Source organism: Amia ocellicauda, chromosome 7 (genome assembly GCF_036373705.1).
Source record: "Amia ocellicauda isolate fAmiCal2 chromosome 7, fAmiCal2.hap1, whole genome shotgun sequence".
NCBI lineage: Eukaryota > Metazoa > Chordata > Actinopteri > Amiiformes > Amiidae > Amia > Amia ocellicauda.
The window spans coordinates 2,922,448-2,948,297 of NC_089856.1; the positions used below are offsets into that span (position 1 = coordinate 2,922,448).

At 49.1% G+C, this 25,850-nt stretch overlaps 3 protein-coding genes across 6 annotated transcripts; 2 read left to right on the forward strand and 1 right to left on the reverse strand.

The window, feature by feature from the left end:
• Nucleotides 1–550: 550 nt before the first annotated feature.
• keap1b (kelch-like ECH-associated protein 1b) lies at nt 551–12,621 on the forward strand. 3 transcript variants are annotated; one of them, XM_066707908.1, is made up of 7 exons: nt 551–923; nt 5,148–6,604; nt 6,831–7,076; nt 9,121–9,806; nt 11,096–11,301; nt 11,775–11,951; nt 12,246–12,621. In XM_066707908.1, the coding sequence occupies exons 2-7, from the start codon at nt 6,299–6,301 to the stop codon at nt 12,473–12,475; spliced, it is 1,851 nt and encodes a 616-aa protein (XP_066564005.1). In that variant the 5' UTR covers nt 551–923; nt 5,148–6,298; the 3' UTR covers nt 12,476–12,621. The 3 variants fall into 3 exon arrangements, with proteins under 3 accessions (XP_066564005.1, XP_066564003.1, XP_066564006.1); XM_066707906.1 differs by lacking the exon at nt 551–923 and adding an exon at nt 1,044–1,161; XM_066707909.1 differs by lacking the exon at nt 551–923 and adding an exon at nt 1,351–1,689.
• A 1,153-nt stretch (nt 12,622–13,774) lies between these two features.
• Nucleotides 13,775–15,982, reverse strand: spc24 (SPC24 component of NDC80 kinetochore complex). 2 transcript variants are annotated; one of them, XM_066707910.1, is made up of 6 exons: nt 15,806–15,982; nt 15,011–15,195; nt 14,783–14,927; nt 14,342–14,446; nt 14,143–14,219; nt 13,775–14,001 (listed from the first exon to the last, which is right to left on the reverse strand). In XM_066707910.1, exons 2-6 carry the CDS (start codon nt 15,180–15,182, stop codon nt 13,895–13,897), a joined length of 606 nt encoding a protein of 201 aa, XP_066564007.1. In that variant the 5' UTR covers nt 15,183–15,195; nt 15,806–15,982; the 3' UTR covers nt 13,775–13,894. The 2 variants fall into 2 exon arrangements, with proteins under 2 accessions (XP_066564007.1, XP_066564008.1); XM_066707911.1 differs by lacking the exon at nt 15,806–15,982 and adding an exon at nt 15,741–15,764.
• A 2,274-nt stretch (nt 15,983–18,256) lies between these two features.
• LOC136752521 (volume-regulated anion channel subunit LRRC8E) lies at nt 18,257–25,137 on the forward strand. Its single transcript, XM_066707912.1, has 3 exons — nt 18,257–18,587; nt 20,642–20,783; nt 21,768–25,137. Exons 2-3 carry the CDS (start codon nt 20,643–20,645, stop codon nt 24,051–24,053), a joined length of 2,427 nt encoding a protein of 808 aa, XP_066564009.1. The 5' UTR covers nt 18,257–18,587; nt 20,642; the 3' UTR covers nt 24,054–25,137.
• Nucleotides 25,138–25,850: the final 713 nt, after the last annotated feature.

Genomic DNA, 25,850 nt, shown 5'->3' on the forward strand with positions numbered 1-25,850 from the left:
GCGTCTTACTTTGATGGTGCACAGCGGGGTTTGACAAAAACTAGCAGGACCCCCATGAGATTGTAACGGGCCATTCCAGCCACCTGATTAACAGCTGGCAGCCCATCCGGCAGTGGTTTAGTCTGCAGACAGGAGGCACTACGCGTTCACACGAAATGTGCGAGTCTAATGCGGGTCAACGGGAAACGCGGCGCACAGAGGGGGCGCACCGCTGTCAAGTGCACAGTCAGAGCAGTCAGCATGACGAGGCACCTGCAAAACCAGACCCTGGTGATAGGGTCTCGGCAGGTCAGCACCTCTGTGTAAATATGGCCACACGGTTATCAACCCCGCATGCTCTCGGGTCAGGGCGTTACGTAAGGTTCTAGAATGCGCAGGTGTTCTTTTACATTCGGGATTCTGTTTATTCAGACCAGATATCTTTAATGTCACTGTGGGTGACTTGTCCACTATTTGGAATATAAGTAATGACTTGTTAGCTGCTTCAGACATGGAAGCATGAGCTACGTTTTAGAAGCATAACGATTTTTGAATGAAGAAGATCAAAAAGAAAATAGCATATCATTACAAAATATATATTTTTAAACCTCGGATGACACAGCTGTAAGGAGCACTCCAGTTTAGAGGAAGAAGGAAAAAAGGACAGGGCAAGTTTGATTCACAGGGCCTCGTGGGAAAGCACCTGGCACAGATAAGGAAATCGCAAAAGCGGGGAGGTATTTCGTGCGCAAAGAAACAAACAGGCGCATCAGATCAATTTCCGCGTCAGGACCGGAGAGGCTAAAGGGACCGGAGAGACGGGCTGCACACGAACACGCGTGGGTCGCCATGGGGTTTATTATAGTCCTATCTGGTCGATCTAGTGGCAGATCTACTGTACTGTCCTCATAAAGGCTGAGGGTCCGGGCGCTGCGCCAAGACTTGTGAGTACTGTAGTGTTGTGCAGTTCCTTCTCCCTCTGCCTCCCCTGCTATTCTTTAGTAAGAGTCTCGTTTCTCTTTCTGCCACCGGAGGAAGGCGGCAAGCTCTTATTCTGGCACTGCGATAAGGTTAGTGCAATGCTTAGTCATGGTGAGTTACAGCTTTCTCTCGCCAGCCTTTATTTCTCGGCACACAGGCAGCGATGGAGGAGACGCACACAATCTGCCATAGAGCCATTCTGTGAGTAACAGCAATTCCCGCACAGCCACATTGCACATGCAAACTTTATTTTTAATTGCGATCATCCGTATTATTGTTTATGGCTGCATGGGATTCGCCACTAGCATGATATACTAGTACAGTACGCGCCTCCTGGCTACAGTAGCAAACTAAAATAGGTTTTCGAACAAATCCTGCAAAACACACACTGCTAACTAGACGCTGAAACGTGCATGATCGTGCTTTTGGGTTCAGATTATTGCATGAACCAAAAAATCAATAAAAACAGCCACATTCAGGCGAACTGTAAAAGCCCGATCTGTGTGTAAATAAATGACGTGTCGTGAGTTGGCTTGGACAGATCTGAATCCGCTTGTGTCGCTATTTTTATTCGGTGTCATTTCTATAGAATAGTATTTCCACCAGCCTATAAACCGAGCGCGATGGACGGACCGGGGCATCTCATTTTCACTACGAGTTCCAGTGGGATATTTGCGATATTTTAAAGCGTATGTGCCTGTGACACTCCACCCCCTCAAAAGGAAAGAGGTGAGTCACAACAAAAACACGTTATGCAGATTACATTCTTTGGAAGCGCGTCATGTCGTCCTTTGTGTTCCCGAGTGTACGGCATTGTTCTAGAACGCGGTTCTCAGAACTCGAATCGGAGCCTGGCTTTTGTTTCCGAATGCACAGTGTTGTTCTAGAACTCGATTCGGAACGTGTTTACTTTCCTATTATTACACTCCGGGAAGACACGCACGTCATGCAGTATTACATAACTGCAATGCATTGTAACCAGTTCAATTCCTACAATACCGAACAGCCTGGAACACCGCGTAATAAACAACTAACTCACTGCGTACAACATCTTTTCTCAAAGTGATGGTGTGGCTTATTTACTGGGCGTCTTTTTATACCTTTTATGCGTTTTCCCAGATTTGTACAGCACCTTTTGAGATTTTCTTGTGTTTGTTTAAGTAAAGTAACTCGGTCTTCATTTCTTTCAATGTCGTTTCCTGTGACATAGACACGGTGGTCAGAGACCAGACGAAAACCTGACCGCTTTCCCAACTCCTTACAATGCCTGCGAAGTGAAAGGAAACGACACATTCTTTGAATAGAGTTAAATACTATAATCACCGTGTGTGGCTTTTGGGGTCTAATCTGACATTGACGTGGGGGAAAATATGCCAAATGGACATTTCCTGGGGCGAAACAAGTTTCCATTGCAGCTTTGGTTACACTTGTTTCGGATTCTGATGTATCCGATATATATAGTTAACAGAAACCGTAAGTAACGCTGTTGAATCTAACAGGTCCTTTTTTTAGATACATACTGCATCTTCAGGACAGCAAACGTTACAGTTGCCAGTACAGTAGATTCAGACACGTCCATGGTTTTAGTCCACACGTTTAGCTACACTTGTAACACTTTCTCTTTACCGAGGAACGTCTGTTTTCTGAAGGGGGGCTGGTATCGCAGGACGCGGATAGAGAGTATACTGCAGTCCGCGGTCCTTTCTGGGCCTGTTTTTATGTCGTTCTGCTGCCGGTGGATATTGGCTACGTTATCTTTAAATCACACACACATTTTAAAGTGTGGAAATTATTGGTGATAATACTGACGTCATACCATTTTAGTAATCTATAATTGAATAATACGAATGAATCGTTGTATCAAATCCAACTGCTGACATCAGTGCTTACAAACTGGTATCATGTCAACGTGTCTTTCGTTATCTATTCATTCAGCCCGGCTTCTCTTCAGCAGCCAAATCGTTTTGCCCGATGCCTGTAGCTCCGCTTTTCTTTAAATGTGTATATATTGTCTCACACACAGACACCTCTAGAAGTGCTGCAAAGAAAGTCATATTTTAGATGCAGTTGTATACTGTTGAAAAAGTCAAGACTGCCCTACTTTGCCCCGTTAGCTGCAATACAGGAATCGCGAGGTCGTCAACAATGCCCCGCAGAAATGGCAAATTAAGCACATGCGTACAACCCCACACTTGGCACTTTCCTAATGTATGGAAATTCTCTTTGCATGCCTAATAAATTCGTGTCCAACTATGAGCATCACAAAAAGACAACACGTATGGTACTGGTATGGACTTAAAACACGCCACTGCATGCAGAAAGTTGAACATCATACCCTTTTTTTTTTAACTATCCTCTTGGCTATGATATCTTAGAATTATTTAAAAAAAGACCATAATACAACATTTAAGACAATTAAATGGAATGGTTACCTAAAATGTAACTCTTCTCTCATCTGCCTGTCTTAGCAGTATTATATGATGGCCCATCGAGATAAAATCAGTGCTTGTTACAGTAAGTAAGATCAGTGCCGATTGCCATTTAAACCCACCACGCTGTTATAAAATGCGCCGCAATTTAAACCAGCTGCGCTGTTCTAGAACGTGCCCCATTTACACCAGCTGATCGCAGATCTGCACACAGGTCCTCCGAGTCTTAAGTGTCACCGGTTGTAATCACCTTTCTCCAGGTTTAAGCTCTGGCTTGGGTGTGAGCCCCAACTAGAAGTCCCAACCAACACATTGTCATGATGGTTTCACTCCCGGTTGAGGTTAACACGAAACGCTTAGCGTGAACGGGAAGTTGTGACCTCGCTTTTCACAGCTCTTTGGCGAGCCGCTGCAGACGGGGCCTAGGAGGGCTGGTGGGCAGTGCCCTTCGGACAGCACCTTCGGACCCTGCCGGGCCCCTCTGTGCCTCACGGGCCGACACACTCATCAACAGCGCCGCCGTACTTCAGTTTACAGTCGGCCACTCGTGGGTTTCAGCTCCCTGGCCTTGCTGTCTATAAAATTATTGTCGTTGTCGAGGGCAAGTTGCTTCGGGACTAAATATTCGCAACAAATGCAAATAGAAAATGTTTAGCTGCCGGAGGGTAACATCGGGTGTCAGATTCCATTACATCGATTTCAGCAGGGAGCTTATCAAGATTATTATGCTGTGTCAATGTTGCATAACCCTTGTGTTTATCCAAGTTCACAAGTACTTGTCACATGGTGTTAAAGTTAAACCTCATAAGTCACTTAGTGTGTTGCTTCTCTTTCTTTCTAACACTTAATGGTATTTCAAACCCCTGAGCGATTCTCTAACTCCTGGCCACAAGTCCTCTAGGAGGGTTCGGCGGGATTCGTGTACAAGACCAGGCATGCCTTGAGTGACGGGAGGTTAAAATGGAAATGAGTGAAAAAACAAATCACACGGCTCTCAATGCCTGGAGTTTACACTGGAATTGGCAACTGATTCACACAGAGCAAAGTGATACATAAAAAAAAATAAAGAAATAATTAATCGCTGGCTGTTCAAACACTTCCCTTAAGCAAAGCTTTTAAAAATAAAACAAAGCCATGAACTTTTTCACCATTCGATTAAAATGGCATTCCGGTCTCATAACCCCATCATTTTATACCATCTCTATTGCGTCTGATCCAAGAGGGGTGCATCACGGTACTAGCCATGAAACCCTTGACCTCATGGTAGAGTCCTCTTCCCTGCAGTACGACCTCTTAAGATCTCTGGGTTAAAGATCCCAGTTCAGAAATGGGGATCCCCAAGATGTTTCATTATAAATGTTTTGCAAAGAACAATTTAAATATCCACAACTTCTATCTATAAGATTCACACAGGAGATGCAACTGTTTGACGAGGCGATTGTCCAGTTGAAAATGTAGGTTTTAACAGGAAATCATGCATTCAGGTTTTTTTTTTTATAAACGCCTTCCTAAAAACAATAAAGCAGTAGCAGACCCAGGCCAGGTTTTAAACTGAGATATATATTATTGAGCCTGTGTGTTAATAATGCTTCCTTGTCTCTTAATGGGCGTCGTTGCTGTGGCTGTTGGAAGTCACATTGCCCGAGTTGTGTCTCACAGTGTGGGGTTTTACAATACAAATCACAGCTGTTTTCGGGAGCAGGTCGAACCCCCCGAGCGCACTCTGAGTGACTGACTGTGCCGCTGCTGTTTCCACAGGTCTGAGAGCGGTCAGCGGTGTCACGGCACTGCCAGAGGGAGCTCCCGAGTGACCAACTGACCGGCCAGCAGGCAAGGAGAAGGACAAAAACAGCTGTCTGGAGACGGCCGGACTCTCGGAGCGATTTTGTTAACGGTGCCAAGCTGCTGTGCGCCCTCTGCAAGGCATCCCCCCACCCACTTCATATTAAGCGTGTGGAATTTAGCTCCCCTCCTATATCTACCTCAAATAAAAAACAACCACCACCTGCCTTCCACAGACGTGCAGGAAGACAGGAAAAGGAAGGAGTCCGTCTTAAACAGAATACAACCCCATCGCTCCTCTGACTGCTGCTACAGTAGCCTCTCAAATCACAACGCAACACTTTTAGTTTGGGATCGTGCTTTCCAAACACTTTCCGGGCCTTCTGCCTGTCACCCAGTCTCTCCCCTGATTTATTTTTTTGGTTCCAAACTTCCCGCATTGCCCGGGAAAGACAAAATGGCCAGTTACACATCTAAATAGCTCTCCATTGTGCTCCCCTCCCCACCCCCAACATGCTTTGAATCGCATGTTGTTTCCCTGTCAGCTCCTCAGCCGTCGCATTGGCTGAAAAAAGGGAATATCACTGATTTCCACCCCTCGTCAATGGAAAAAATGGCGTCGCGGCCACAGATCCCGAACAAGAGCTGTCCATACATAGGGGCCTTCAGTCATGTCCCTTTTATAATATGTCCCTGATCCCAACTCCAGTTCCCCCGCCGGTTGCAGGCCTACTTTTACATTACATTATTTGTCATTTAGCAGATGCTCTTATCCAGGGCTACTTCACTTCTCTTCTTTCCATGCGATACCGAACAAATTAGTGTGAAAGCATATAAATGCTGGTGAATAAATGAATGAGTGACTATATGAATAACGCCCAACTCATTGCTTCGGGGGAGACCAGAACGGTGAAAACCTCAGAACAAAGGAATGCGATCCGACGTCCCTCCTTAGCTGAACACAGTTTTTAGTAGAAGATCAAATCACAAAAACAAATTGTTCTATACGAATAAAATCCCAAACCCAAACCTGCCCCAGATTGTCCCCAGAATCAAAGTAGCCTCCACCCTCCTCCTCTCCCGCCGTGGCGAGCGATGTCTCCGCGGTCGTAGCGCCGGCCACAGCGATGTACGCGGTGGCCACGGAGTGCAAGGCCGAGGTGACGCCCTCGACGCGGAACGGCCACCGCGTCTTCAGCTACACCCTGGAGAGCCACACGGCGCAGGCCTTCGGCATCATGAACGAGCTGCGGCTGGAGCGGCAGCTGTGCGACGTCACCCTGCGGGTCAAGTACAGCGATCTAGAGGCCGTGGAGTTCGTAGCCCACAAGATCGTGTTGGCCTCCTCCTCGCCCGTCTTCCGTGCCATGTTCACCAACGGCCTGAAGGAGTGCGGCATGGAGGTGGTGCCCATCGAGGGGATCCATCCCCGGGTGAGTGAGACCCCCAGGACAGGGTTTGGGGTTTGTGGGGGTGGAGGGGGCGGGGCTTAGAGTTCGCATACACTCATTGGTCCTGATATGCACAGGATATTGACGTGGATTAGGATTGTTGGAATTCTGGGCAAGGGGGGGGAATAAAAACTAAACAAAAAGGCGTAAACAAGCTGCTGTCGATCAGTCCTGGTTTCCACCGACACTTAAATAACTCCCCTCCCAGGTGATGGAGCGGCTGATCGAGTTCTCCTACACGGCCAGCATCTCGGTGGGGGAGAAGTGCGTCATCCACGTGATGAACGGCGCCGTCATGTACCAGATCGACAGCGTGGTCAAGGCCTGCTGCGACTTCCTGGTGCAGCAGCTGGACCCCAGCAATGCCATCGGCATCGCCAGCTTCGCCGAGCAGATCGGCTGCACCGAGCTGCACCAGAAGGCCCGGGAGTACATCTACATGAACTTCAGCCAGGTCAGTGCGCCCGCCCCAACCGGGGAGTGGGGTTCGGAGGGTCTTGCGTGGGGTGGAGACGGGTGTGTTACACTCAAGCGGAGTACAGAAAAACGGCGTCTGCGGATGTGTTTTTTTTTCTGTGCCACCACTCGGCATAGCTGGAAAGCGGGAGTACGGGACAAAAAACACAACCGCAGACATCCACACAGTAACGGACGTTTTTATCGCCCTCCCTCGTATCAGACACACCCCTGGATTGCCTCGGTGCCGAATAAACATGGCGCATTGTCGTTTAATGTTTCATGTTTTCCTCGTGGGTGTGTTCGTTTGTATTTTGGACTCCAGCGGTTGTGACATCGGTGTTGAAATCTCTCCTCTCCGTTTACCGCCCTGGGTGGCGGCTCTGCTGAGTCGCGTGGCACTGGGCGTCGAGCACAGCGCCGCAAAATAAGTTCCCACAACCGAGCAGGGCGAGGAAAGACAGACGCATTAGGACTTGTGCTTCTCCGAGGCTGTTCTGCCCAGTGGAGTAATATGCCGTGGCAAGTCTCTGCCCCGGGGTTGTTGGCAGCGTTTTCATCTAAATCTGTTTATATGCACTGGGTCATTCCGGGCTTTTCTCTGGCCGCCTGCGGACTGTAAGCAGTTTCATTCTTCCCTAAGCTGCAGCCCGTTCTACCCGAAGAAAGATTAGGCTAAAGCTAGCTCTTGAAAATGTAATTTTATCTGTTTAGGTTTATTTATTGATTATGATTTGCCCTGAAAACACACAGAGCGCACTGCCTTTAAAGGGTGCGTTTTAAATCTCACTCACCACCCATTCAAAATGAGACTAAATTTTAATGCGCAATAATGCAATGAGACAATTACTGCTATTGCAATAAGTTATAAGTTAAAATACTTATCTGACACAACAACTTAAAAGACTGTGTTAAACAAACATAAATAATCATTAGGCGATGAAATAGCTTCCTATCAGGAGTCGTACAGGAATGGCACAATGACAGCAGCAGTAAGTCATCTCTCACGCATCTCGTGTCAGACTCTCGTATTATGCAAGCAGCTGGTATTGTTTCCCGATATTGTCAACATTTTATGTTAATTACTATTTCAAATGAACTATAAAGGGTGTGATAATTGTTTTTAAAAGCCACGCTTGCTTATACAATATGGGCGTCTCCCGAAAATGTCAGCTGGCATGTGTGAACGAGAACTGATTCTATTAGTTTTCATTCAGTAATAGTTTGACGTGAGCTGCGACGCAAATGACTTCACACCGGCGTCCTTGTGGCGATGTTTTCCGGTCATAGCGAAATACAAAATGTATTAGTAGACAATCTAGCTACCGAATTTATACAATTCACTTAACTCTTATTATTATAATAATAATAATAATAATTATTATTATTATTATTTATTTCTTGGCAGACGCCCTTATCCAGGGCGACTTACAAACAAGTAAACAAATTACTGTTCCACTAGACTGCCGGTCTGCGCCAAATCAAATCAAACCTGTGCGTTCAAGTTCCAGACAATACACAACATAATGCCTATAGGCAATAGCAGGCTATGTATGTAGCTATAATATGAATGTGTTTGTTGCTCCTCTCTTCCTTTTGTCATTGCTAGTGTTGCAGGAGGGTGTTTGGCTTTTAGGTGGGTCGATTTGTGGTAGTTTAATTGTGCTGCACATATATTATACTTAATGGTGTCTTAATTTACGTATTTACTTAAGTATTTCCATGCATCATTTTTCTATGAGGAAGCCATCGTTAGTTGACAGACAAGAAATAATGAATCCCACCCTCCTGTCAATCTTTATTACCACTATATAGAGAGATACAAATACCATCAATATTTATTTTTTTAGCCACTGAATGTTAGATGCACCTGTCGCTGTGGCCATCGTTAACGAACAGTTGAATGTCCGACTATTCAGTCTCATCCCTAACTGCCGTACGGCTTTCCCCTCCTTACAAGTATGAGGGCACAGGCAAGGATGACTCTCTGGCCCATGCGACCGATTCCTACGCATCCCTCTCCCTCTCTCTCTCCCCCCCAGGTGGCGACGCAGGAGGAGTTCTTCAACCTATCACACTGCCAGCTCGTGACGCTGATCAGCCGCGACGAGCTGAACGTCCGCTGCGAGTCCGAGGTGTTCCACGCCTGCATCGCCTGGGTCAAGTACGACAGCGAGAACCGCCGTCCCTACATCCAGGCGCTGCTGCGGGCCGTGCGCTGCCACTCTCTGACGCCCCACTTCCTGCAGCTGCAGCTCCAGAAGTGCGAGCTGCTCAAGGGCGACTCCCAGTGCAAGGACTACCTGGCGCAGATCTTCCAGGACCTGACACTGCACAAGCCCACCACCGTGCTGTCCTGCCGCACGCCCAAGGTGCCCCAGCTCATCTACACCGCAGGGGGCTACTACCGCCAGTCCCTCAGCTACCTGGAGGCCTACAACCCCTGCACGGGCGCCTGGCTGCGGTTGGCCGACCTGCACATGCCCCGCAGTGGCCTGGCGGGCTGCGTCATCAGCGGGCTGTTCTACGCGGTGGGCGGGCGCAACAACGCCCCCGACGGCAACATGGACTCCAGCGCCCTGGACTGCTACAACCCCATGAACAACCACTGGTGCCCCTGCGCGCCCATGAGCGTGCCACGCAACCGCATCGGCGTGGGCGTCATCGACGGCATGATCTACGCAGTGGGGGGCTCCCACGGGTGCATCCACCACAACAGTGTGGAGCGGTGAGTTTTTCTAACAAAGTGGGGTATTACATGCAGGTAATAAAAATGTCCACTATAATGACACTATGGGAGGAGTAGAACTAGATAAAGTAACGCATGAGAAAGACCTAGGAGTCTACGTGGACTCCTCACTTTCTCCATCCAAACAATGTGGGGAAGCAATAAAAAAGGCAAACAGAGTGTTAGGGTATATTGTCAAAAGTGTAGAATTGAGCACAAGGGCAGTGATGTTCAGACTGTACAATGCACTAGTTAGAGCTCATCTGGATACTGTGTGCAGTTCTGGGCTCCACACTTCAAGAAAGATATCGCTGCTCTAGAGGCAGTTCAGAGGAGAGCAACCAGACTTATTCCAGGTCTGAAGGGAATGTCCTACTGAGAGACTGAGGAACTGAACCTTTTCACCCTGGAACAGAGGAGACTACGTGGGGACTTGATCCAAGTCTTCAAAATCATGAAAGGCATCGACCACATCAAACCATAGGAGCTTTTCCAGATCAGCAGGGACACACGCACCCGGAACACAAATGGAAATTGGGCTTCAAGGCATTCGAGACAGAAAACAGGAGACACTTCTTCACACAGAGAGGCGTCACAATCTGAACAAACTCCCCAGCGATGTGGCTGGAGAGACAATTTGGGAAAATTCAAAAACAGACTGGATAGGATCCTTGATCACTTAGTTATTAATGGACACCAAACGAGCACGATGGGGCGAATGGCCTCCTCTCGACTGGACACTTTTTTAATGTTCTTATTTCTGACCGGGCACAGCTGATCACAATGGAGGGGATTTGCAGGGCTGGGAAGGGGAAGTGCTGTCTTGACAGCTGGCAGGAGATACTTCCTCACCAAGCTCGCAAAACCAGAAGTGGGCTGAGTGCACAACCCAGCGAAAACCCACAGCATGAGGAATACGGGAATACAGAGAAGCAGAACAGGGCAGCCTTTCACTCCGAAATGCACGCAAACACACAAACAGAAACCTGCTGAACTGGGCAAGAGAGGAAAGCCAGGCCCGATTGTCAGAGGTGGTTTTTGTTGTTTATGTGGGAAAAGAGAAGCGAGACAGTGATGAAAAGGGAGAGGGGCATGAGAGAGAAAGTGTGCGAGTTCGAGTGGGTGAGGAAGTGAGTCAATGAGCGTAGGTCAGTGAGTCAGTGTGGGTGTGAGTGGGTCAGTGAGTGTACTGAGCTGGTAAGCTGGGGAAAAGGCCCCCATAGGAAGTAGTTCCTGCTTTATAACCACTTCGTCTCACTTCCGGTTCCTCCGTCTCGTTGCGTCTCCAGGTACGACCCGGACAAGGATTCCTGGCAGCTGGTGGCACCCATGCTGACTCGGCGGATCGGGGTGGGTGTGGCCGTGATCAACCGGCTGCTGTACGCCGTGGGGGGCTTCGACGGCACCAACCGGCTCAACTCCTCCGAGTGCTACAACCCCGAGAAGGACGAGTGGAGGACCGTGGCGCCCATGAACACGGTGCGCAGCGGAGCTGGTGAGGAACGGTCCTGTTAAAGGGACACCAAATTGATTTGGGCAGCTCAAGTGCTCGGGGAGGGGTAAAAAAACCCTGCCCTAACGCCCCAGGGCAAATGAAAGGCAGGCCTGCAATGGTGCAATCTCTCTGGGTATCCTCAAGTGAAAGCATGGTGATCAAAGATGAGAACCAGAAGGGAGGATTTGAAGACAGAGATGTAGGCACCGTCATTTCTACTCGGTTAGCTGGGAGACGCTGAGGACGGCCTGTGGCGCTGCCTAGTGGTGGACACCAGCATTGCAGATGGGTAAAAAGAACGGTTAAACCAGATCTTTAGTTGGCAAACAAGTGGGAATCAAACAGCGGAGGGTCGGGCCCCTTTAGGGACCTTGAGGTTGAGCTCGAGCTGATGACGTCGGTTGACAGGAATCTTAGCGGCTCAGGACAAGAGTGAAAGCCGCCCCGTGCCGACTGTCTGTCTGTCTCCTCAGGCATGTGCGCCCTGGGCAACGCCATCTACGCCATGGGCGGGTACGACGGCACCAACCAGCTCAACACGGTGGAGTGCTACGACATCGAGACGGACTGCTGGGTCTTCGTGGCACCCATGAGGCACCGTCGGAGTGCGCTGGGCGTCACGGCGCACCACGGCAAGATCTACGTGCTGGGTAAGAGCCCCATAAACACATCCCATCACAGCACATCGGCCTGTGATAGTCGGCCCGGATCATTTTCAGGAGTTGTTGTATCGTCATCACTGATACTATGGCGTTTTTTCACCCAGCCTCGTTAAAGCGCTTTGCAGTAGAGTATTGAAAAAGGCGCTATATTAAATAAAGATTGATTAATCGATCGACAGTAGTAGCATCACATCCTCAATCACGAGCCCTGTTTGGCGATTGCAAACCGGGAGGGCGGCGTCACCGATGACCCGCTCACGCTTCTCTCTCTTCTCCCTGCAGGGGGTTACGACGGGAACATGTTCCTGGACAGCGTGGAGTGCTACGACCCGGCGACCGGCTGCTGGGACGAGGTGACCAGGATGACCTCGGGCCGCAGCGGGGTGGGCGTGGCCGTCACAATGGAGCCCTGTCCCAAGCAGCTCGCCCAGAGCCAGGGACAGTGCCGGGGTCAGAGCCAGGGACAGTGCCAGGGACAGTGCCAGGGGCAGAGCCAGGGACAGGGACAGTAGAGCACCCCCGCCCATGGGGCAAGAGAGAGCGGGCGTGGGAGAGGGGAGAAAGCCAGCTGCCCCGTTGGAAGCCCGTCCAACACATGAGGTCCTCAAGAACCCCCCCCAGAGTCCCGCAGGGTCTTTTTAAAAACACCGTTGGCCATTTTCCACAACCTGTAAACGCGGCCCTGACTGGAAAAGGGAAGACGGATCGATAAACGAACAAACGACTGCGCGATTGGTTCGGGGGGTGGACGCCTGCGGGGGTCCTTCACAGGGGTTGACGGGAGGCCCAATCCTGTATCCAAAGTGCCACAGTCTCGTCCGACCAGCTGATCAGTACGCCAGTTGAACGAGACTCCCCCGTCGACAGCAACCATCTCCGAGAACGGGAGTGTGACCTGAACCGCCCAGACGAAGCCCGGCGGCACCGCAAAATATACCCCCCCCTCCACGCCCAAAACTGTCTCGATATGAGTTCATTATAGAAGACCCGGTCACTGCTCACACATTTTCTATCAGAAGTTTAAGCTACAAGAAAAGAAAATCTTTACAAGGATTCTTTTTGTACCTTGATATTCCGCCACCTTGTACAGAATTCTGAAGTTTCATGTTTTCTGTTCTTGTCGTAGTTTAGTTTTTTTCTCTTCTTCTCTTCCTCGCACTTTGTAAAGGATTGGGTTTGGATATTCAGTGTTTGTGCCGATCGATCGCGCACCGGTTTAATTTAAGGTTTCGACTTCTCCTCCGAGCGAATGGACTGCGGAGACTGTGAGGGGTCGCCTCGGTTGCTGAGATTAACATTTAAAATAGCTTTGTAAATTGTAAAGCAAAATGATGATGATGATTGCATTGTACATTAAAATATTTGTTTGTCTATTTTTAAAGTGTGCTTCAGTCATTTTAATCTTTTGTTTTCCCCCCTCTCTGTTAATACATTCTTCCAGAGTCACTCGGGCAGTTCACCTTCCAAGATACACACTAGATAATACTAGGGAAGGGTTTCATGTTTTCAAGCCTGGGAAATAAAAGTTAAATGCAGTTTTCCAGGAACCCTGCACTTGTTTAATGAGCTTTGAGGGCCGACGGGAGGGCAGCAAAGCACGGGGCAATAAGCATTAAATTAAACGATTGTAGCCACACATTAACTACCCCCACCCTTGAGGCTGTCGTGTGTGAAAACCTTGACCTCTTGGAAAAGTATAAAACCGAAGCGACTGCTATTTTAGATCCCAAAAACAGACACTGCTTTGGTTCTTGGGTTCCAAAATAGAACCAGTCTGGTCTTGGGTTCTCTTGGAAAAGTGCGATGTACGGTTATAGAATATAAAACACTTTATTGAACTGTTTTGTGGCACATACATAGATATAAAATCAACAACATAAAAAAATCACATGACTGACACTGACACACACACACACACTCTTCCTTCTGCTCTACCACTCCGTGCTGATCAGACCCCACAGGTAGTCGCTGACGAAGCCCGGAGATTGCTCTGCCGTGTTGATGTTGATCGGGGTCACGATGTCGCCCCCGTAGTGCACTGGGCAATTGCAGGTTAAGACAAAACGCACTCAGACTTAAATCACTCACATTAATTATACATCACTCTACACACACATTTTCCCTCGGCTCGTTCATGACCCCTCACACTTTTTCCCGCCGACCTGCGGTCAAAGGATACCTCCCCGCAGGACATGCGGCTCCGTGTCGTACTCCCACTTGATCTTCGTCACCTTGTGGTAGAGCTGGGCCAGATATCTGCAAACCAGAGGCACAGAGATGACGGCGGACCTGGTTCTCAGTGGCTCCGTTTACATGGAGTCTAATAATCCATTAATCTCTCTCTCTCTGTGCGTGTGTGCATGTGGGTTGTCACGTACATGGCCGAAGGGATGACCTCGGTCGTGTCCTCGTCCACCTCGCACTGCAGCGCCTGGATCTCCCTCTCGGTGTCGCGCAGGCTGTCCAGCTCTGTCTGCAGGAACCTGCCGCAGCGGTCAAGGCACAACAAGGGGGGACGGGAGGAACGGAACGGACCGGTACCACAGCAAACAGCGAGTCAGCACGTGTACAGAGATTGGCCCTGGATATAGCAGCCCAGCCCTAGCTGTACACCATCCGGATCTCTTTACCATCCCTGTGTAACACCGTTAATGTGGATTAAAAATGAACACCGATAAACCAAAGTCCGCTATAAACTGCTATTTTTTTGGTTCTAAAACAGCAGGCACTTCTGTTTATTGCGGCTCGTTTTTAAATCCACATTACGGGTGTGAACCACGTTGAAAAAGTAAGGCCGTGGCAGCGTCACTGAAGGATATTGCAGGTCGGCCTGCAGCGTGTCCCTCCTGGCCGCGCTCTGGCCCAGGTGCCTCTCCATGCTCTCCAGCTCCTGCAGCACGCGGCTCTTCTGCCTCTCCCGGTCCAGCAGGTCCTGGGCCACCTTCTCCTCGGTGTGCAGCAGATCTGCAGGCAGGCAGGGGTCAGCGCTCAAGGAATCCAGACACGGCGACTCGAACAGGCTCTCAAAGCTCGACGCGGGCACCTACCCGAGATGAGCTGCGTGGCCGTCTTCTTGGTGTCGACGAGGTGGTGGAGGATGAGGATCTGCTTCTCCGTGGTGGCCTTCAGCTTGCTCTCAGTGCTGCCGCTGTTGATGCAGCTCAGCAGACACTCGCTCACCTCCAGCAGGGCCTGGATCCCTTCCTGCACCGACGACATCTTGTGGAAGATCCTAGACCGATGGAAACCACACAGACACACACAAAGTAGCTGTAGTGGACAACCAAGGCTGTTCACCAGAGGAAACTCCAGCCAGGGCTGAACCCCAGAAACAGAGCTGCCCGAGCGGACTGAACTCTGAATGACCGCGAGAGGCTCTATAAACGTGTTATATATGCAATTATAATAGGACACATTTTGATCTGAATGGTTGTTCTTGTATGAGCGCACACTTCACACATTTAGGTTGGAAACAGGATCCCTCACTAGTTTCGCTCCGTTTCTCTCCCTGCATCAGTATCTCCAGACAGACAGACTGAACGAGTGAAATAAACAGCGATCAGGTACGGGGTCTCTATTTATATCTAATGATCATGTCTCTGTTGCACTGAATGATAATCATCAATAAACAATAATAATCAGCGTCATCACTGACCAGCTCATCAGCCGTCAATACAGACCGAAACAAACTGGTTATTATTAACGATCTGATTGACGTAGCTAACTTTACTTCTCCGCCCCGCTTAAACTGAACAAAGTATAGTCAAGATATTGTACCTTTTTAATGAATAAGCTATTGTGATATTGATTAAAACCGCTGACAATAAATATCGCAACAATACCTTCAAACGAAGTCGTTTTCTTCTCGAAATTCAAAACTGCCTCGACCAGCCCGCCGGCGCGTCACTGGGGACCCGGGAGGAAAGCCCGCTGGAAAGTGCACGATGGGAGAAAACACAGACAGCTAGAATCACTACTTAAACACGTGTCCAATCAATTATTAATATATATGTGATACATTTAATTAATATGATTACTTTTATTACGTATTTTTGTTTGTTTGTTGCTATTTACATTAGGCGATATTGTAGCGCACTTCTGGGGTCCTAACCAGAAGGCTTGGGTCATAGACATCAGACCATTTATATATACTCACTAGATGAGTTCCGCCATTTTGGTGTGTTTGAGAGACGCCATCTTGTCTAGGTGTAAGTGCTATGTACCATGCTATGCACGTATTCATGTTTTTGCATGTTATGCATATTGACTTGTTAGCTGGTTAACTTGTATTTTACATCAACTGTATGTTTTACATATATGTATTTTTATAAAGCTTTTGCCAAGAAATTAAAAAATAAATAAAAGGTGTGTTGTGCCTCATAAAACACAAATCTGATTGATGTTGTTATGTTTTATGTACGTAATCAACTGTGTCATTTATATTTTAATTCAATGCTTGAGATATTAAGTTTCACACGCCGGGGGAGTCTTCCTTCACGGGTAACAAATAACTACCAAAGTACGAGATATTTTTACTATTTAGTCAAATGCAAACACAAATTGAATCGACAGAGATAAAGTTCAGTGTCTGTGCTATTACGTAAGTCATGTATGTTTACCTCAGAAGCGGCGCTTTAAGTACAGTGTCTGTAGGCTGAACTATCTAAATAAGCCAAACCAATTATCACTGATACTAACCTGACTACTACTGTGCAAAAAATGCACATTCGATCATATATTAAGCAAAATATATGGTGACATGCATACAACATATATTAATATACTCTATATTCTATGTATCATAATAATAATAATTATTGAATTAAAATGACTAGCAGCACTTCGGACATATTGCAGAGTCTGAGCGCACCGCTAGGAGGCGCTATCCCCGCACGTTTGGACAGTTGTTCCGCTCTCGTACTGAAGTCGTTTCTGGAAACAAATATCATTTAATAAATCAGTTGTAAGAAACCAGACCATAAGGGTGCGTGCCCGTGTCTGTGTGCAACCCGTGTTTCAGAGCGGTTGGGCTGGAGTAAATACATGCAATAAAATAAACCACTGACTCTTCTTCAGCGACAGAGACTCTTCCAGTATGAGCAGGGAGTTCATGTGCTCGGTAAATATCAAACACTCAACCCCACAGCACTAATTAATTAATTGGTTTGTTGATTAGTACATCACAGCAATGTTGCGTGTGGATCCGGGAGAGTGGGCTATGGGGAACTTGGATCTATTCGTGCCAATGCCATGCCTGCTGGTGTTGTTTAATAAAGCCGGTGTTGTGCTGAGGGCAGAAGAGTCGTGCCCGCTTCAGGAATGTGCCAGAGGCCCGCGAACTGGGTGACATCATGGCCTGGAGCCTCTGGGCAGACAGGGGTCCCAATACAGAGCGCATGCTGTGTGTGTGTGTGTAATATCAACACACACGGCCTAATTTATCTTGTCATCTAGGCTATTTTGGACGGATTTCACGGTCAAACAAAATAAAAACACCGAAAACAAGGTCCCATTATTGATTCGTTTAATTGTTGATGACTTGGGTGACTCATTAAATAACGTTAGTTTTATTTCTGGGATCACTATGTATAGTCTCCGAACTAATGTGTTAAAGGTAACAAAATAACACAGTTTTGTGTAAACATTTACCAAATTATAACAATGATGTGTATTTTTTTACACAATGGTTTTCCCCCACACAAAAGACACATTGCCGTGTTCATTTTAACACAAAATTGTGTTGTCCTTGAACAATTTAACACATTAGTTCTAAGAGTGTATAATTGCATATTTTTTAATTATTATGAGAGTTGCCTCCCTTGATTAAAATATCTCGATTTAATTTAATTAGTTTTCAGTTTGTTTTTGGAAATGCCTTGTTTTAACATGACGTATTGAACCCACAACAAGGAAGACGCAATGTATACAACTGGCTCAACAAGTGAATCGTTTAATTTAGTTTCTACTGGCCTGGAAACCAACGCCAGGTGGATGGATTAATTGCAACCCACTGTTAATTGGCAAGTTCAATGTGTTGGTCGTTTAGCTGGAGCAAGCGCGGAGATCAAGGTGATGTCATCAGTGAAATCATGCAGAAGTATTAAAATATTCCTATTATGTAGTAAAACATTATAAACAAACGAATATGATCTCCTTTCTCCATGTATTCAAAAGTTAGACTTTTTAACAATTTGCAGTAGTTTAGTATACTATTTTGTTCAGTTTCCTATACGCATTGTGTCCCCAGTTTACTTTTGCCTGGAATGCAGATACGGTATCTCCTGACGCCACAAGGTAGCCTGCCTGCCGGTGTCTCTAGGGGCGGGGAGGAGACGGAGGAGACGGAGGTTGGCACTTCATTCCGCCAGTAGGCGACCATCACACCACGACCTGCCAGAAACGCGTGGAGTTCAAGAGACAGTCGCTCCGGACCAATGGACCCACAATAAGTGCCAGACAGCGGAACGGGCTCAAGGGCTGTAAGAAAGATAAAGAAGGAACAAGTCAGCGAAGCTCAAATCAGGCCGAGACAACAACCCCATGGAGAAGAGTTAGAGCCGCTGAAGCGGGACAGCGTGCGTGTGGATCCGACTCCAGCCCAGGTGTGCGGGCCGGGCGCTGCAGGTGCGTAATTGCGCAGCGCGGTTCTGCTGTGCGCTCTCAGAAATGCGTTATAGATACTGTAACTTCGTCTGTGTGTTTTATTCCTGCTTCACACAGAGGGCGCACTAGCTTTAATCGTTTTGACAAAATGCACGCTCAATCAATGAAATGAATACTATCTAATATAACCTGAGCGTAAAATGTACAAAACGGTCCCTCGGCAGTGAGAATGTTTGTGAGCAAATAATACTGCCATCAGTGTTTAACTGGAAAAGTACAAGAAGGGTATTTTAAATGAAAGCACTCCAGATATATTAGCTACCTGGGTGTAATATGAGATACCCAGCTAAGAAATCCACATGGAAATAATATTTAAAAAGTGACCATATTTGTGGAAAGTGTACAAATATCACGGTGGGGGGAACAAGTTGTCTCTTCTCAAATCCTAATGACGGATTCTCCTGAAGACTGTATTTAACTGTGTATCATGTTAATCCCCGCGACCCCGCCTGTCTGTCTCTGTATACCACCACAGTAAATTACAGTCGGTGAAACTGCGGATTAGCAGGGTTTACAGCAGGTATGCTGTTTTTCATGGGAAGGCGTTTAAGATCCGAGTTTCATAAGACCTGCCCAGAATCACTCATTGGTAAGGAATAGGCAGGAGACAGGCTGCCACGTTTTACAACTCCCACTAATATATGCATCCCTTATGAACTTAGCCATAACCCAAGTCCCAGGCTTGAACCTCAACTAAGGTCTGCACTAAACGTGAGTAGAAATGCCATGGAAGTGTTCCAGCTCTGCTAAGACCAAACTGAAGAGGAGACACAAAAACATCTTTCAGTCGCTCTTACCTTCTTTAAGTGTAGATAATGCAGGCTCCTATCTAAGCACACACAGCAGGAATTGTATATCTCCAGGTTATCTTCTTCTCATGCAAGTTTGCATACAGTGGGGATTCTGCTGCTAAAACAATATGAACTGAAAAGCTCTCTACACTCATCAGCTCAGAGCCTGCGGGGGATTGCTGTGCAAAAAGGAGTCTTAGGTTTGTAACTTCAGCGAGCATCTCCTATCAACCAATAGCCTGATTGTACAGGATGCACTGAAACTGAAGGCACACTGCAATGACGCAGCCCTTGTTGTAGACAAAGTTAATAGACTTTTGCTCCAGGGCAGTTGTGCATTAAACATCTGTATCTCGAACACCGGAAAGCAGCAGGTCAGTGAGCTGAAGCTGTGACTATCAGTGTTGGCAGCAGCGCAGTGAACTGTTTTTCTGTCGTCTCCAGCCTGAGAATTGGATACAAATCGGTCTTGGTAATCTCGTCCTGTGTTTTGCCGGTCTCGCACTACAGAAGGCTACTTTTGTGGCCCAGCTGAAAGAACAGCTTGTAATTCAATGCCCCAGTGGTGAGATTCATGCTCCTGCAGGTGTGGTTCAACTTGTTTTTCAGCTCAGAGGGATACTAGGGGGAAGAAAAAAAAAACAAAAGGCCCCACAGCTGATGAACTGCTTGGGAAAATGGGCCTTGCTAATCCCATATTCACACCCTTGAGAGCTAAAAGGAACTACTGGCACCCGTTCACGGCCGTGAACTACTGAATGAGCCGAAACATTTCTGTCCGGGGTGCGAGTGGTGTTTTTCTGTGTAGGACGGCCCTGAATCGTAAGGATTGTAACCCATCAGCACCTGTCACAGACCATCGAACTATTATATATATATATATCTAATTGATTTAATTGATTGGTTTACAATTACACACCACTAATGCCTCCTTCTTAGTCTCTGGCACTTTCGCTCATAAGAACATAAGAAAGTGTCCAATCGAGAGGAGGCCATTCGCCCCATCGCGCTCGTTTGGTTTCCATTAATAACTAAGTGATCAAGGATCCTATCCAGTCTGTTTTTAAATGTTTCCAAATTGTCTCTTCAGCCACATCGCTGGGGAGTTTGTTCAGATTGTGACGCCTCTCTGTGTGAAGAAGTGTCTCCTGTTTTCCGTCTTTCACTCACTCTCTCTCTCTCTCTCTCTCTCTCTCTCTCTCGCTCTCTCTCTCCTCCTCCCAGTATGATCCCTGTGACCGAGTTCAGGCAGTTCACGACCGATCAGAACCCCCGGCTGCGCGTGCTGAAGCCGTGGTGGGATGTCTTCACCGAATATATCTGCACCGCCATGCTGATGATCGGCGTCTTTGGCTGCACGCTACAGGTAGGAGGCTTCTACAGAGTCTACTTTGGCTTGAGGGAAGGCATATTAAGCACCCTCTGGCTGGCATCATGGGGGCAGGCCTGCTGGGCAACTGGGATGTTTGAGGGCCTTCGTTTGTGTGGATGAATGGAGACGCATAACAGGGTGTCACGTGTACCCGCTCCCAGATGCAATCGTTTTCAAAAGCACAAAAGGAGTTTGCCTTGGTTCTTGTTTTTTTTTTTCGTCGGTTTTTCTCTTTGTAAATACGCTCACCCCTCCCTGTGACACAATAGAGAGAAGATAAATAGTAGCAACTCCTCCCCTTTTCTGCATTTGTGAGAGTGTGTGGGTGTGAGAGAGAAAGAAATCCCCCTCCTTGTATTTGTCAAAGTCGCAATGCCTTTCTTCCTGGCGGTGCCGGTCTGAGCAACTGTGATTGCCGCTCCCTTCTCATACTGGAGGGCAAAGGACCCGCTGTTTACAGAGGGAGTGGGGGGGATGCAGCATCCACTATCACAAAGGGCCGTTTCTCTAAAGCTGGCTGTGGGCTTGGAGCAAATGAAGCCAGAGTACTTGGGCCTGAACCCTAGTCTCCAATCAGGACATTAAGTCCATAATGTTGCTGAACAGGCCCTGAAGGTATATTGGATCGGAGGAAGGCTTTTGGTGTAGATTTAGAAAGTTTCCCCCCACCCCGTCTACCAGAAGTTCCAGCCCTTCCCCCTCCTGTCGGTCAAGTTAGCTGACAGGTTTTTGAACGAACGAAAGCAAGGTCACATTCGAGATAAAGGTGTCCAGGAGAGCCACACTTTGATTGGACGTTGTTTAATCTCCGGGGACGTCAGGGGACGAATGGGGAGGCTGACATTGTGAAACATAGTCTTTCGGGACTCTGATTAAGAACTTTCTGAAACTGTTTGTATCAATTCTGTACATGTACACAGTGTAATGCAGCAATCTCTCTCTCTCTTCCCCCCTTCTCTCTCACTATCTCTCTCTCAGCTGACTCAAGACAAGATCGCATGTCTCCCAATCCACCAGTCTGACCCCTACCTGAAAAACACCACCTGCAATCACATCACAGGTCAACACGACCACTCCGGCGCGCCGCACATGAGCGCAGACTCGGGGGTCCAGGAGATGTTCGGCCGGAAGAACAACCTGGACGTCCACCAGTACATCTACGTCAACTACCTCTGCTACGAGAAGGCCCTGCACTGGTATGCCAAGTACTTCCCCTACCTGGTGGTCATCAACTCCATCATCTTCATGATCTGCAGCAGCTTCTGGTTCAAGTTCCCCGGCACCTCCTCCAAGATCGAGCTCTTCATCTCCATCCTGGGCAAGTGCTTCGACTCCCCGTGGACCACGCGGGCGCTGAGCGAGGTGTCCGAGGAGCGCAAGGAGGAGAAGATGGTGGTGTGGCGGAGGGATGTCTTCTCCAAGACCAACTCGCTCACCGACGGGCTCGTCCAGGAGGAGGAGACAGTGGGCCTGCTGCGCTCAGCCTCGACCAAATCCAAGGCCGAGAAGAAGCTGGCCGAACAGCCGCCGGACACCTCCGCGCTGGACAAGAAGGAAGGGGAGCAGGCAAAGGCGCTATTCGAGAAGGTCAAGAAGTTCCGCAGCCACGTGGAGGAGGCTGACATCCTGTATTTCATGTACGTCCTGCAGACGTGCCTCAAGGTCTTCATGGTCATCCTGATCATCATCTATAGCGCTGTGCTGGTGTCGAACATCAAACTGGAGGTGCCCTGCTCTGTGGACGCACAATTCACCGGCTTTGACACCTTCTGCTGCAGCCACACCAAGGCCCACCTCTTCGCCAAGCTGGCCTACTGTTACATCTGCCTGTTGAGCGTCTATGGCTTGGTGTGCTTCTACACCCTGTACTGGCTCGTCCACCGGCCCCTGAAGGAGTACTCCTACGACACCATGCGCCTGGAGACTGGCATCACCGATATCCCCGACTTGAAGAACGACTTCGCCTTCCTGCTGCACCTGAGCGACCAGTACGACGCCCTGTATGCTAAGCGCTTCGCCGTCTTCCTGTCGGAGGTGAGCGAGGGCCGGCTGCGGCAGATGAACATGAACAACGAGTGGACGGCAGAGAAGCTGCGCCAGCGGCTGAGCAGGAATGCGCAAGAGCGGCTGGAGCTGCACCTGCTGATGCTGTCCGGGCTGCCCGACACCGTCTTTGAGATGGCCGAGGTGGAGGTGCTCAAGCTGGAGCTCCTGACCGAGGTCACCATCCCCGGCAGTGTTGCCCAGATGAGCTGCCTACAGGAGCTGTGCCTCGTCCACTGCCCTGCCAAGCTGCAGTTGGCCGCCCTGCACCACCTGCGCTCCAGCCTCAGGGTCCTGCGGCTCACCTTCGACGGGCCGGAGCAGGTGCCCATGTGGATGTACACTCTGCACAGCCTGGAGGAACTGCACCTGACGGGGTCCCTGAGCCATGAGCTCCAGCGCAGCCCCTCCCTGGACACCCTGCGCGAGCTGCGGAGCCTCAAGCTGCTGGTGCTGCGCTGCCGGCTGCCCAAGGTCCCGCACAGTGTGACGGACGTCGGCGCGCACCTGCAGAAGCTGCGCATCTACAACGAGGGCGGCAAGCTGCACTCCTTCAGCAGCCTGAAGAAGATGTCTGCCCTGACGTCACTGGAGCTGGTGGGCTGCGAGCTGGAGCGCATCCCCCACGCTGTCTTCAGTCTGGCCAACCTGCAGGCGCTAGACCTGAAAGACAACCGGCTCACCTCAGCCGAGGAGGTCCTCAGCCTGCAGCACTGCCGGCGCCTCACCACGCTCAAGCTGTGGCACAACGGCATCACCTGCGTGCCCGACCACATCCGCAAGCTGCGCTCCTTGGAGAGTCTGCACCTGTGCTGGAACAAGATCAGCAGCCTGCCCGCCGGCCTGTTCTACTGCGTCAAGCTGCGCCACCTGGACCTCTCCCACAACCTCCTGGCCAGCCTGCCGCCCGAGGTGCGCATCCTCCAGAACCTGCAGTTCCTCTCGGCGGCCCACAATGCCCTGGCCTCCCTGCCCGATGAGCTCTTCTCCTGCAGGCGGCTGCAGACCCTGCTGCTTGGCCACAACAGTCTGTCCTCCCTCTCGCCCAAGGTGGCCCAGCTGACCCAGTTGGTGCAGCTGGAGCTGAAGGACAACGGGCTGGAGGCGCTGCCGCCCGAGATCGGGGAGTGCCGGCTGCTGAGGCGCAGCGGCCTCGCAGTGGAGGACACCCTGTTCGACCTCCTGCCCGCCGAGGTCAGAGCGCAGATGAAGGACAGCTGAGCCGCACCGAGGGAAGTCGGTGGGAGGGTGCGGTTATGTGCGGTGGGGCAGAGTCACGAGGGTGAGGTGCTGTTGATGTTGGTTTTCTTTTTACAGACTTGTGCACAAGACCCTGATTTGAATCGCTCTCCCCCAGACAGCAGCCAATCAAGAGAGATGGCTGAAATAACGATCTGTAATTGGGGAGTAGCTGCACCGAGCCATTGCTCCTCCAGTTGGCCCATTCTCTCGGTGTGGGTCCCCCCTGCGCTGGCCAGATCAAAAGCTGGGGAGTCCCAGAAGAGGTGTGGATTGAAATAAAGGACAATAACAGTTAAACTAAAAACACTAGAGAAACACCCAAAAGGAGAAGAACATGTTTTAAACGCATACATTTTATTTATTTTTTATAGGACACTTATATACTGATGACCTGCTATTTCTGTGCCTTGAAGAGAAGTGGGTTAAACTGACAGTGTTTTTCTCATTTTATTTCCTGTTTAGATGTGATCTAGTGGATGAATTGTGCTAACATTTAGTGAGGCATGGTGAGAGGGGGGACAGAGAGGGATCACTCTTCTTCAGCACAGCCCGAGTTGGGCTGCCTGCATCTGGGTTGGTTGAGCGCTTATTGAGTTGCACACAGTGTTGATGCAGGGATGCTATAGTCTGTGCCACCAGTGACATCATACCTCTCCAGGAATCAGAAGCCCTGGTATGCAAACACAGCCACGCCGCCAGGGTGGATGAGCTGCGAGTCATCCTGCCTAACTGGTTTGATCAAGGGCTCAGTCCTACTCCCAGCTCAGATCCACACCGCTCTCCTCATCGGTAACCAAGACCAAAGCGGCTCAACAACTCCGGTCAAGCAGCATGTAGGCCAGGGGTGTCAGACCCCAGTCCTTGGGGGGCCGCAGTGTCTGTTTTTCCTTCCCCCAATAGGAGCTCCCAATTTCATAATGTCGATTCTTTAAATAAAGATTTTTTTTGTAGCCAATACCTTACGATTTGCTTGACTCACACTGAACCCACAGAACCGTCTGGAGAGAAGAGTTAATTGACCTTTCACAAAACTGTAGTGTAGTGGCGGGTGGCGGGTGGCGGGTGGCGGGTGGCGGGTGGCGGGTGGGGGGTGGGGGGGCTGACAGTGCTTCGTTCTCGCTGGCAGCGGGGCTGATGGCGTTAGTAGGGGGGCCCAGCCTCATTTCGGGGGGGGCCATGGCCACCCCCCCCCCCCCCCCCCCCCACTCCCCCCCCCCCAGAGACTCCTCTGCCTATGAGTGCCCCGACATAAAGAGCTAATATTACAGGTAGCTGGCTATCTAGCCAACGTTAGTCGCAAGTTAGTCGTATTACTGGTAACATTAGCACGAATAACCAACGTCAGCGGTAGATAACATTGTTGTCCAAGGAATAATCATGTATGAATGTTGATAAAAGCAAAGATATCCCCCCTGTAAACTTTTGGGGTCCCTGCTGACGGGTTTGTAGGGCTGCAGGCACAGCGTTTCACCAGTGTGAGCCTGAACGCTGAGAGCTTGACAGACCTTCTTCAAGTAGTGACCGGCTGCTAAGGGAGGATTGGACAAGGACTGTTTGCGAGCGGGCCTTTGCAAAAGGTCAATTGTTTAATTAGACCAATTAAGGAGCCAAGAGCTGGGCTGGAACAAAACCAAGCAGACACTGTGGCCCCCCAGCACTGGAGTCTGACACCCCTGCTTTAGAGCATATTTTTGTGTTTTATATTTAGTGCCTGAAACACCAAACTGTTTTATAAGCTCTGCTAGGAAATTCCAAACCAGCTCAAGACAGCATTCA

Excerpts from the sequence above, each read along its gene's own strand:
- spc24 (XM_066707910.1), bottom strand. The coding sequence starts at position 15,182 with ATGTCGTCGGTGCAGGAAGGGATCCAGGCCCTGCTGGAGGTGAGCGAG. Across the intron at positions 14,447-14,782 it reads ACGCTGCAGGCCGACCTGCA|GTTCCTGCAGACAGAGCTGG; the intron begins ATATCCTTCAGT and ends CCGCTGCGGCAG. Across the intron at positions 14,220-14,341 it reads GAGGTCATCCCTTCGGCCAT|ATATCTGGCCCAGCTCTACC; the intron begins GTACGTGACAAC and ends TCTGGTTTGCAG.
- keap1b (XM_066707908.1), top strand. The coding sequence starts at position 6,299 with ATGTACGCGGTGGCCACGGAGTGCAAGGCCGAGGTGACGCCCTCGACG. Across the intron at positions 9,807-11,095 it reads CACCACAACAGTGTGGAGCG|GTACGACCCGGACAAGGATT; the intron begins GTGAGTTTTTCT and ends TTGCGTCTCCAG. Across the intron at positions 11,952-12,245 it reads CGGCAAGATCTACGTGCTGG|GGGGTTACGACGGGAACATG; the intron begins GTAAGAGCCCCA and ends TTCTCCCTGCAG.
- LOC136752521 (XM_066707912.1), top strand. The coding sequence starts at position 20,643 with ATGATCCCTGTGACCGAGTTCAGGCAGTTCACGACCGATCAGAACCCC. Across the intron at positions 20,784-21,767 it reads TCTTTGGCTGCACGCTACAG|CTGACTCAAGACAAGATCGC; the intron begins GTAGGAGGCTTC and ends TCTCTCTCTCAG.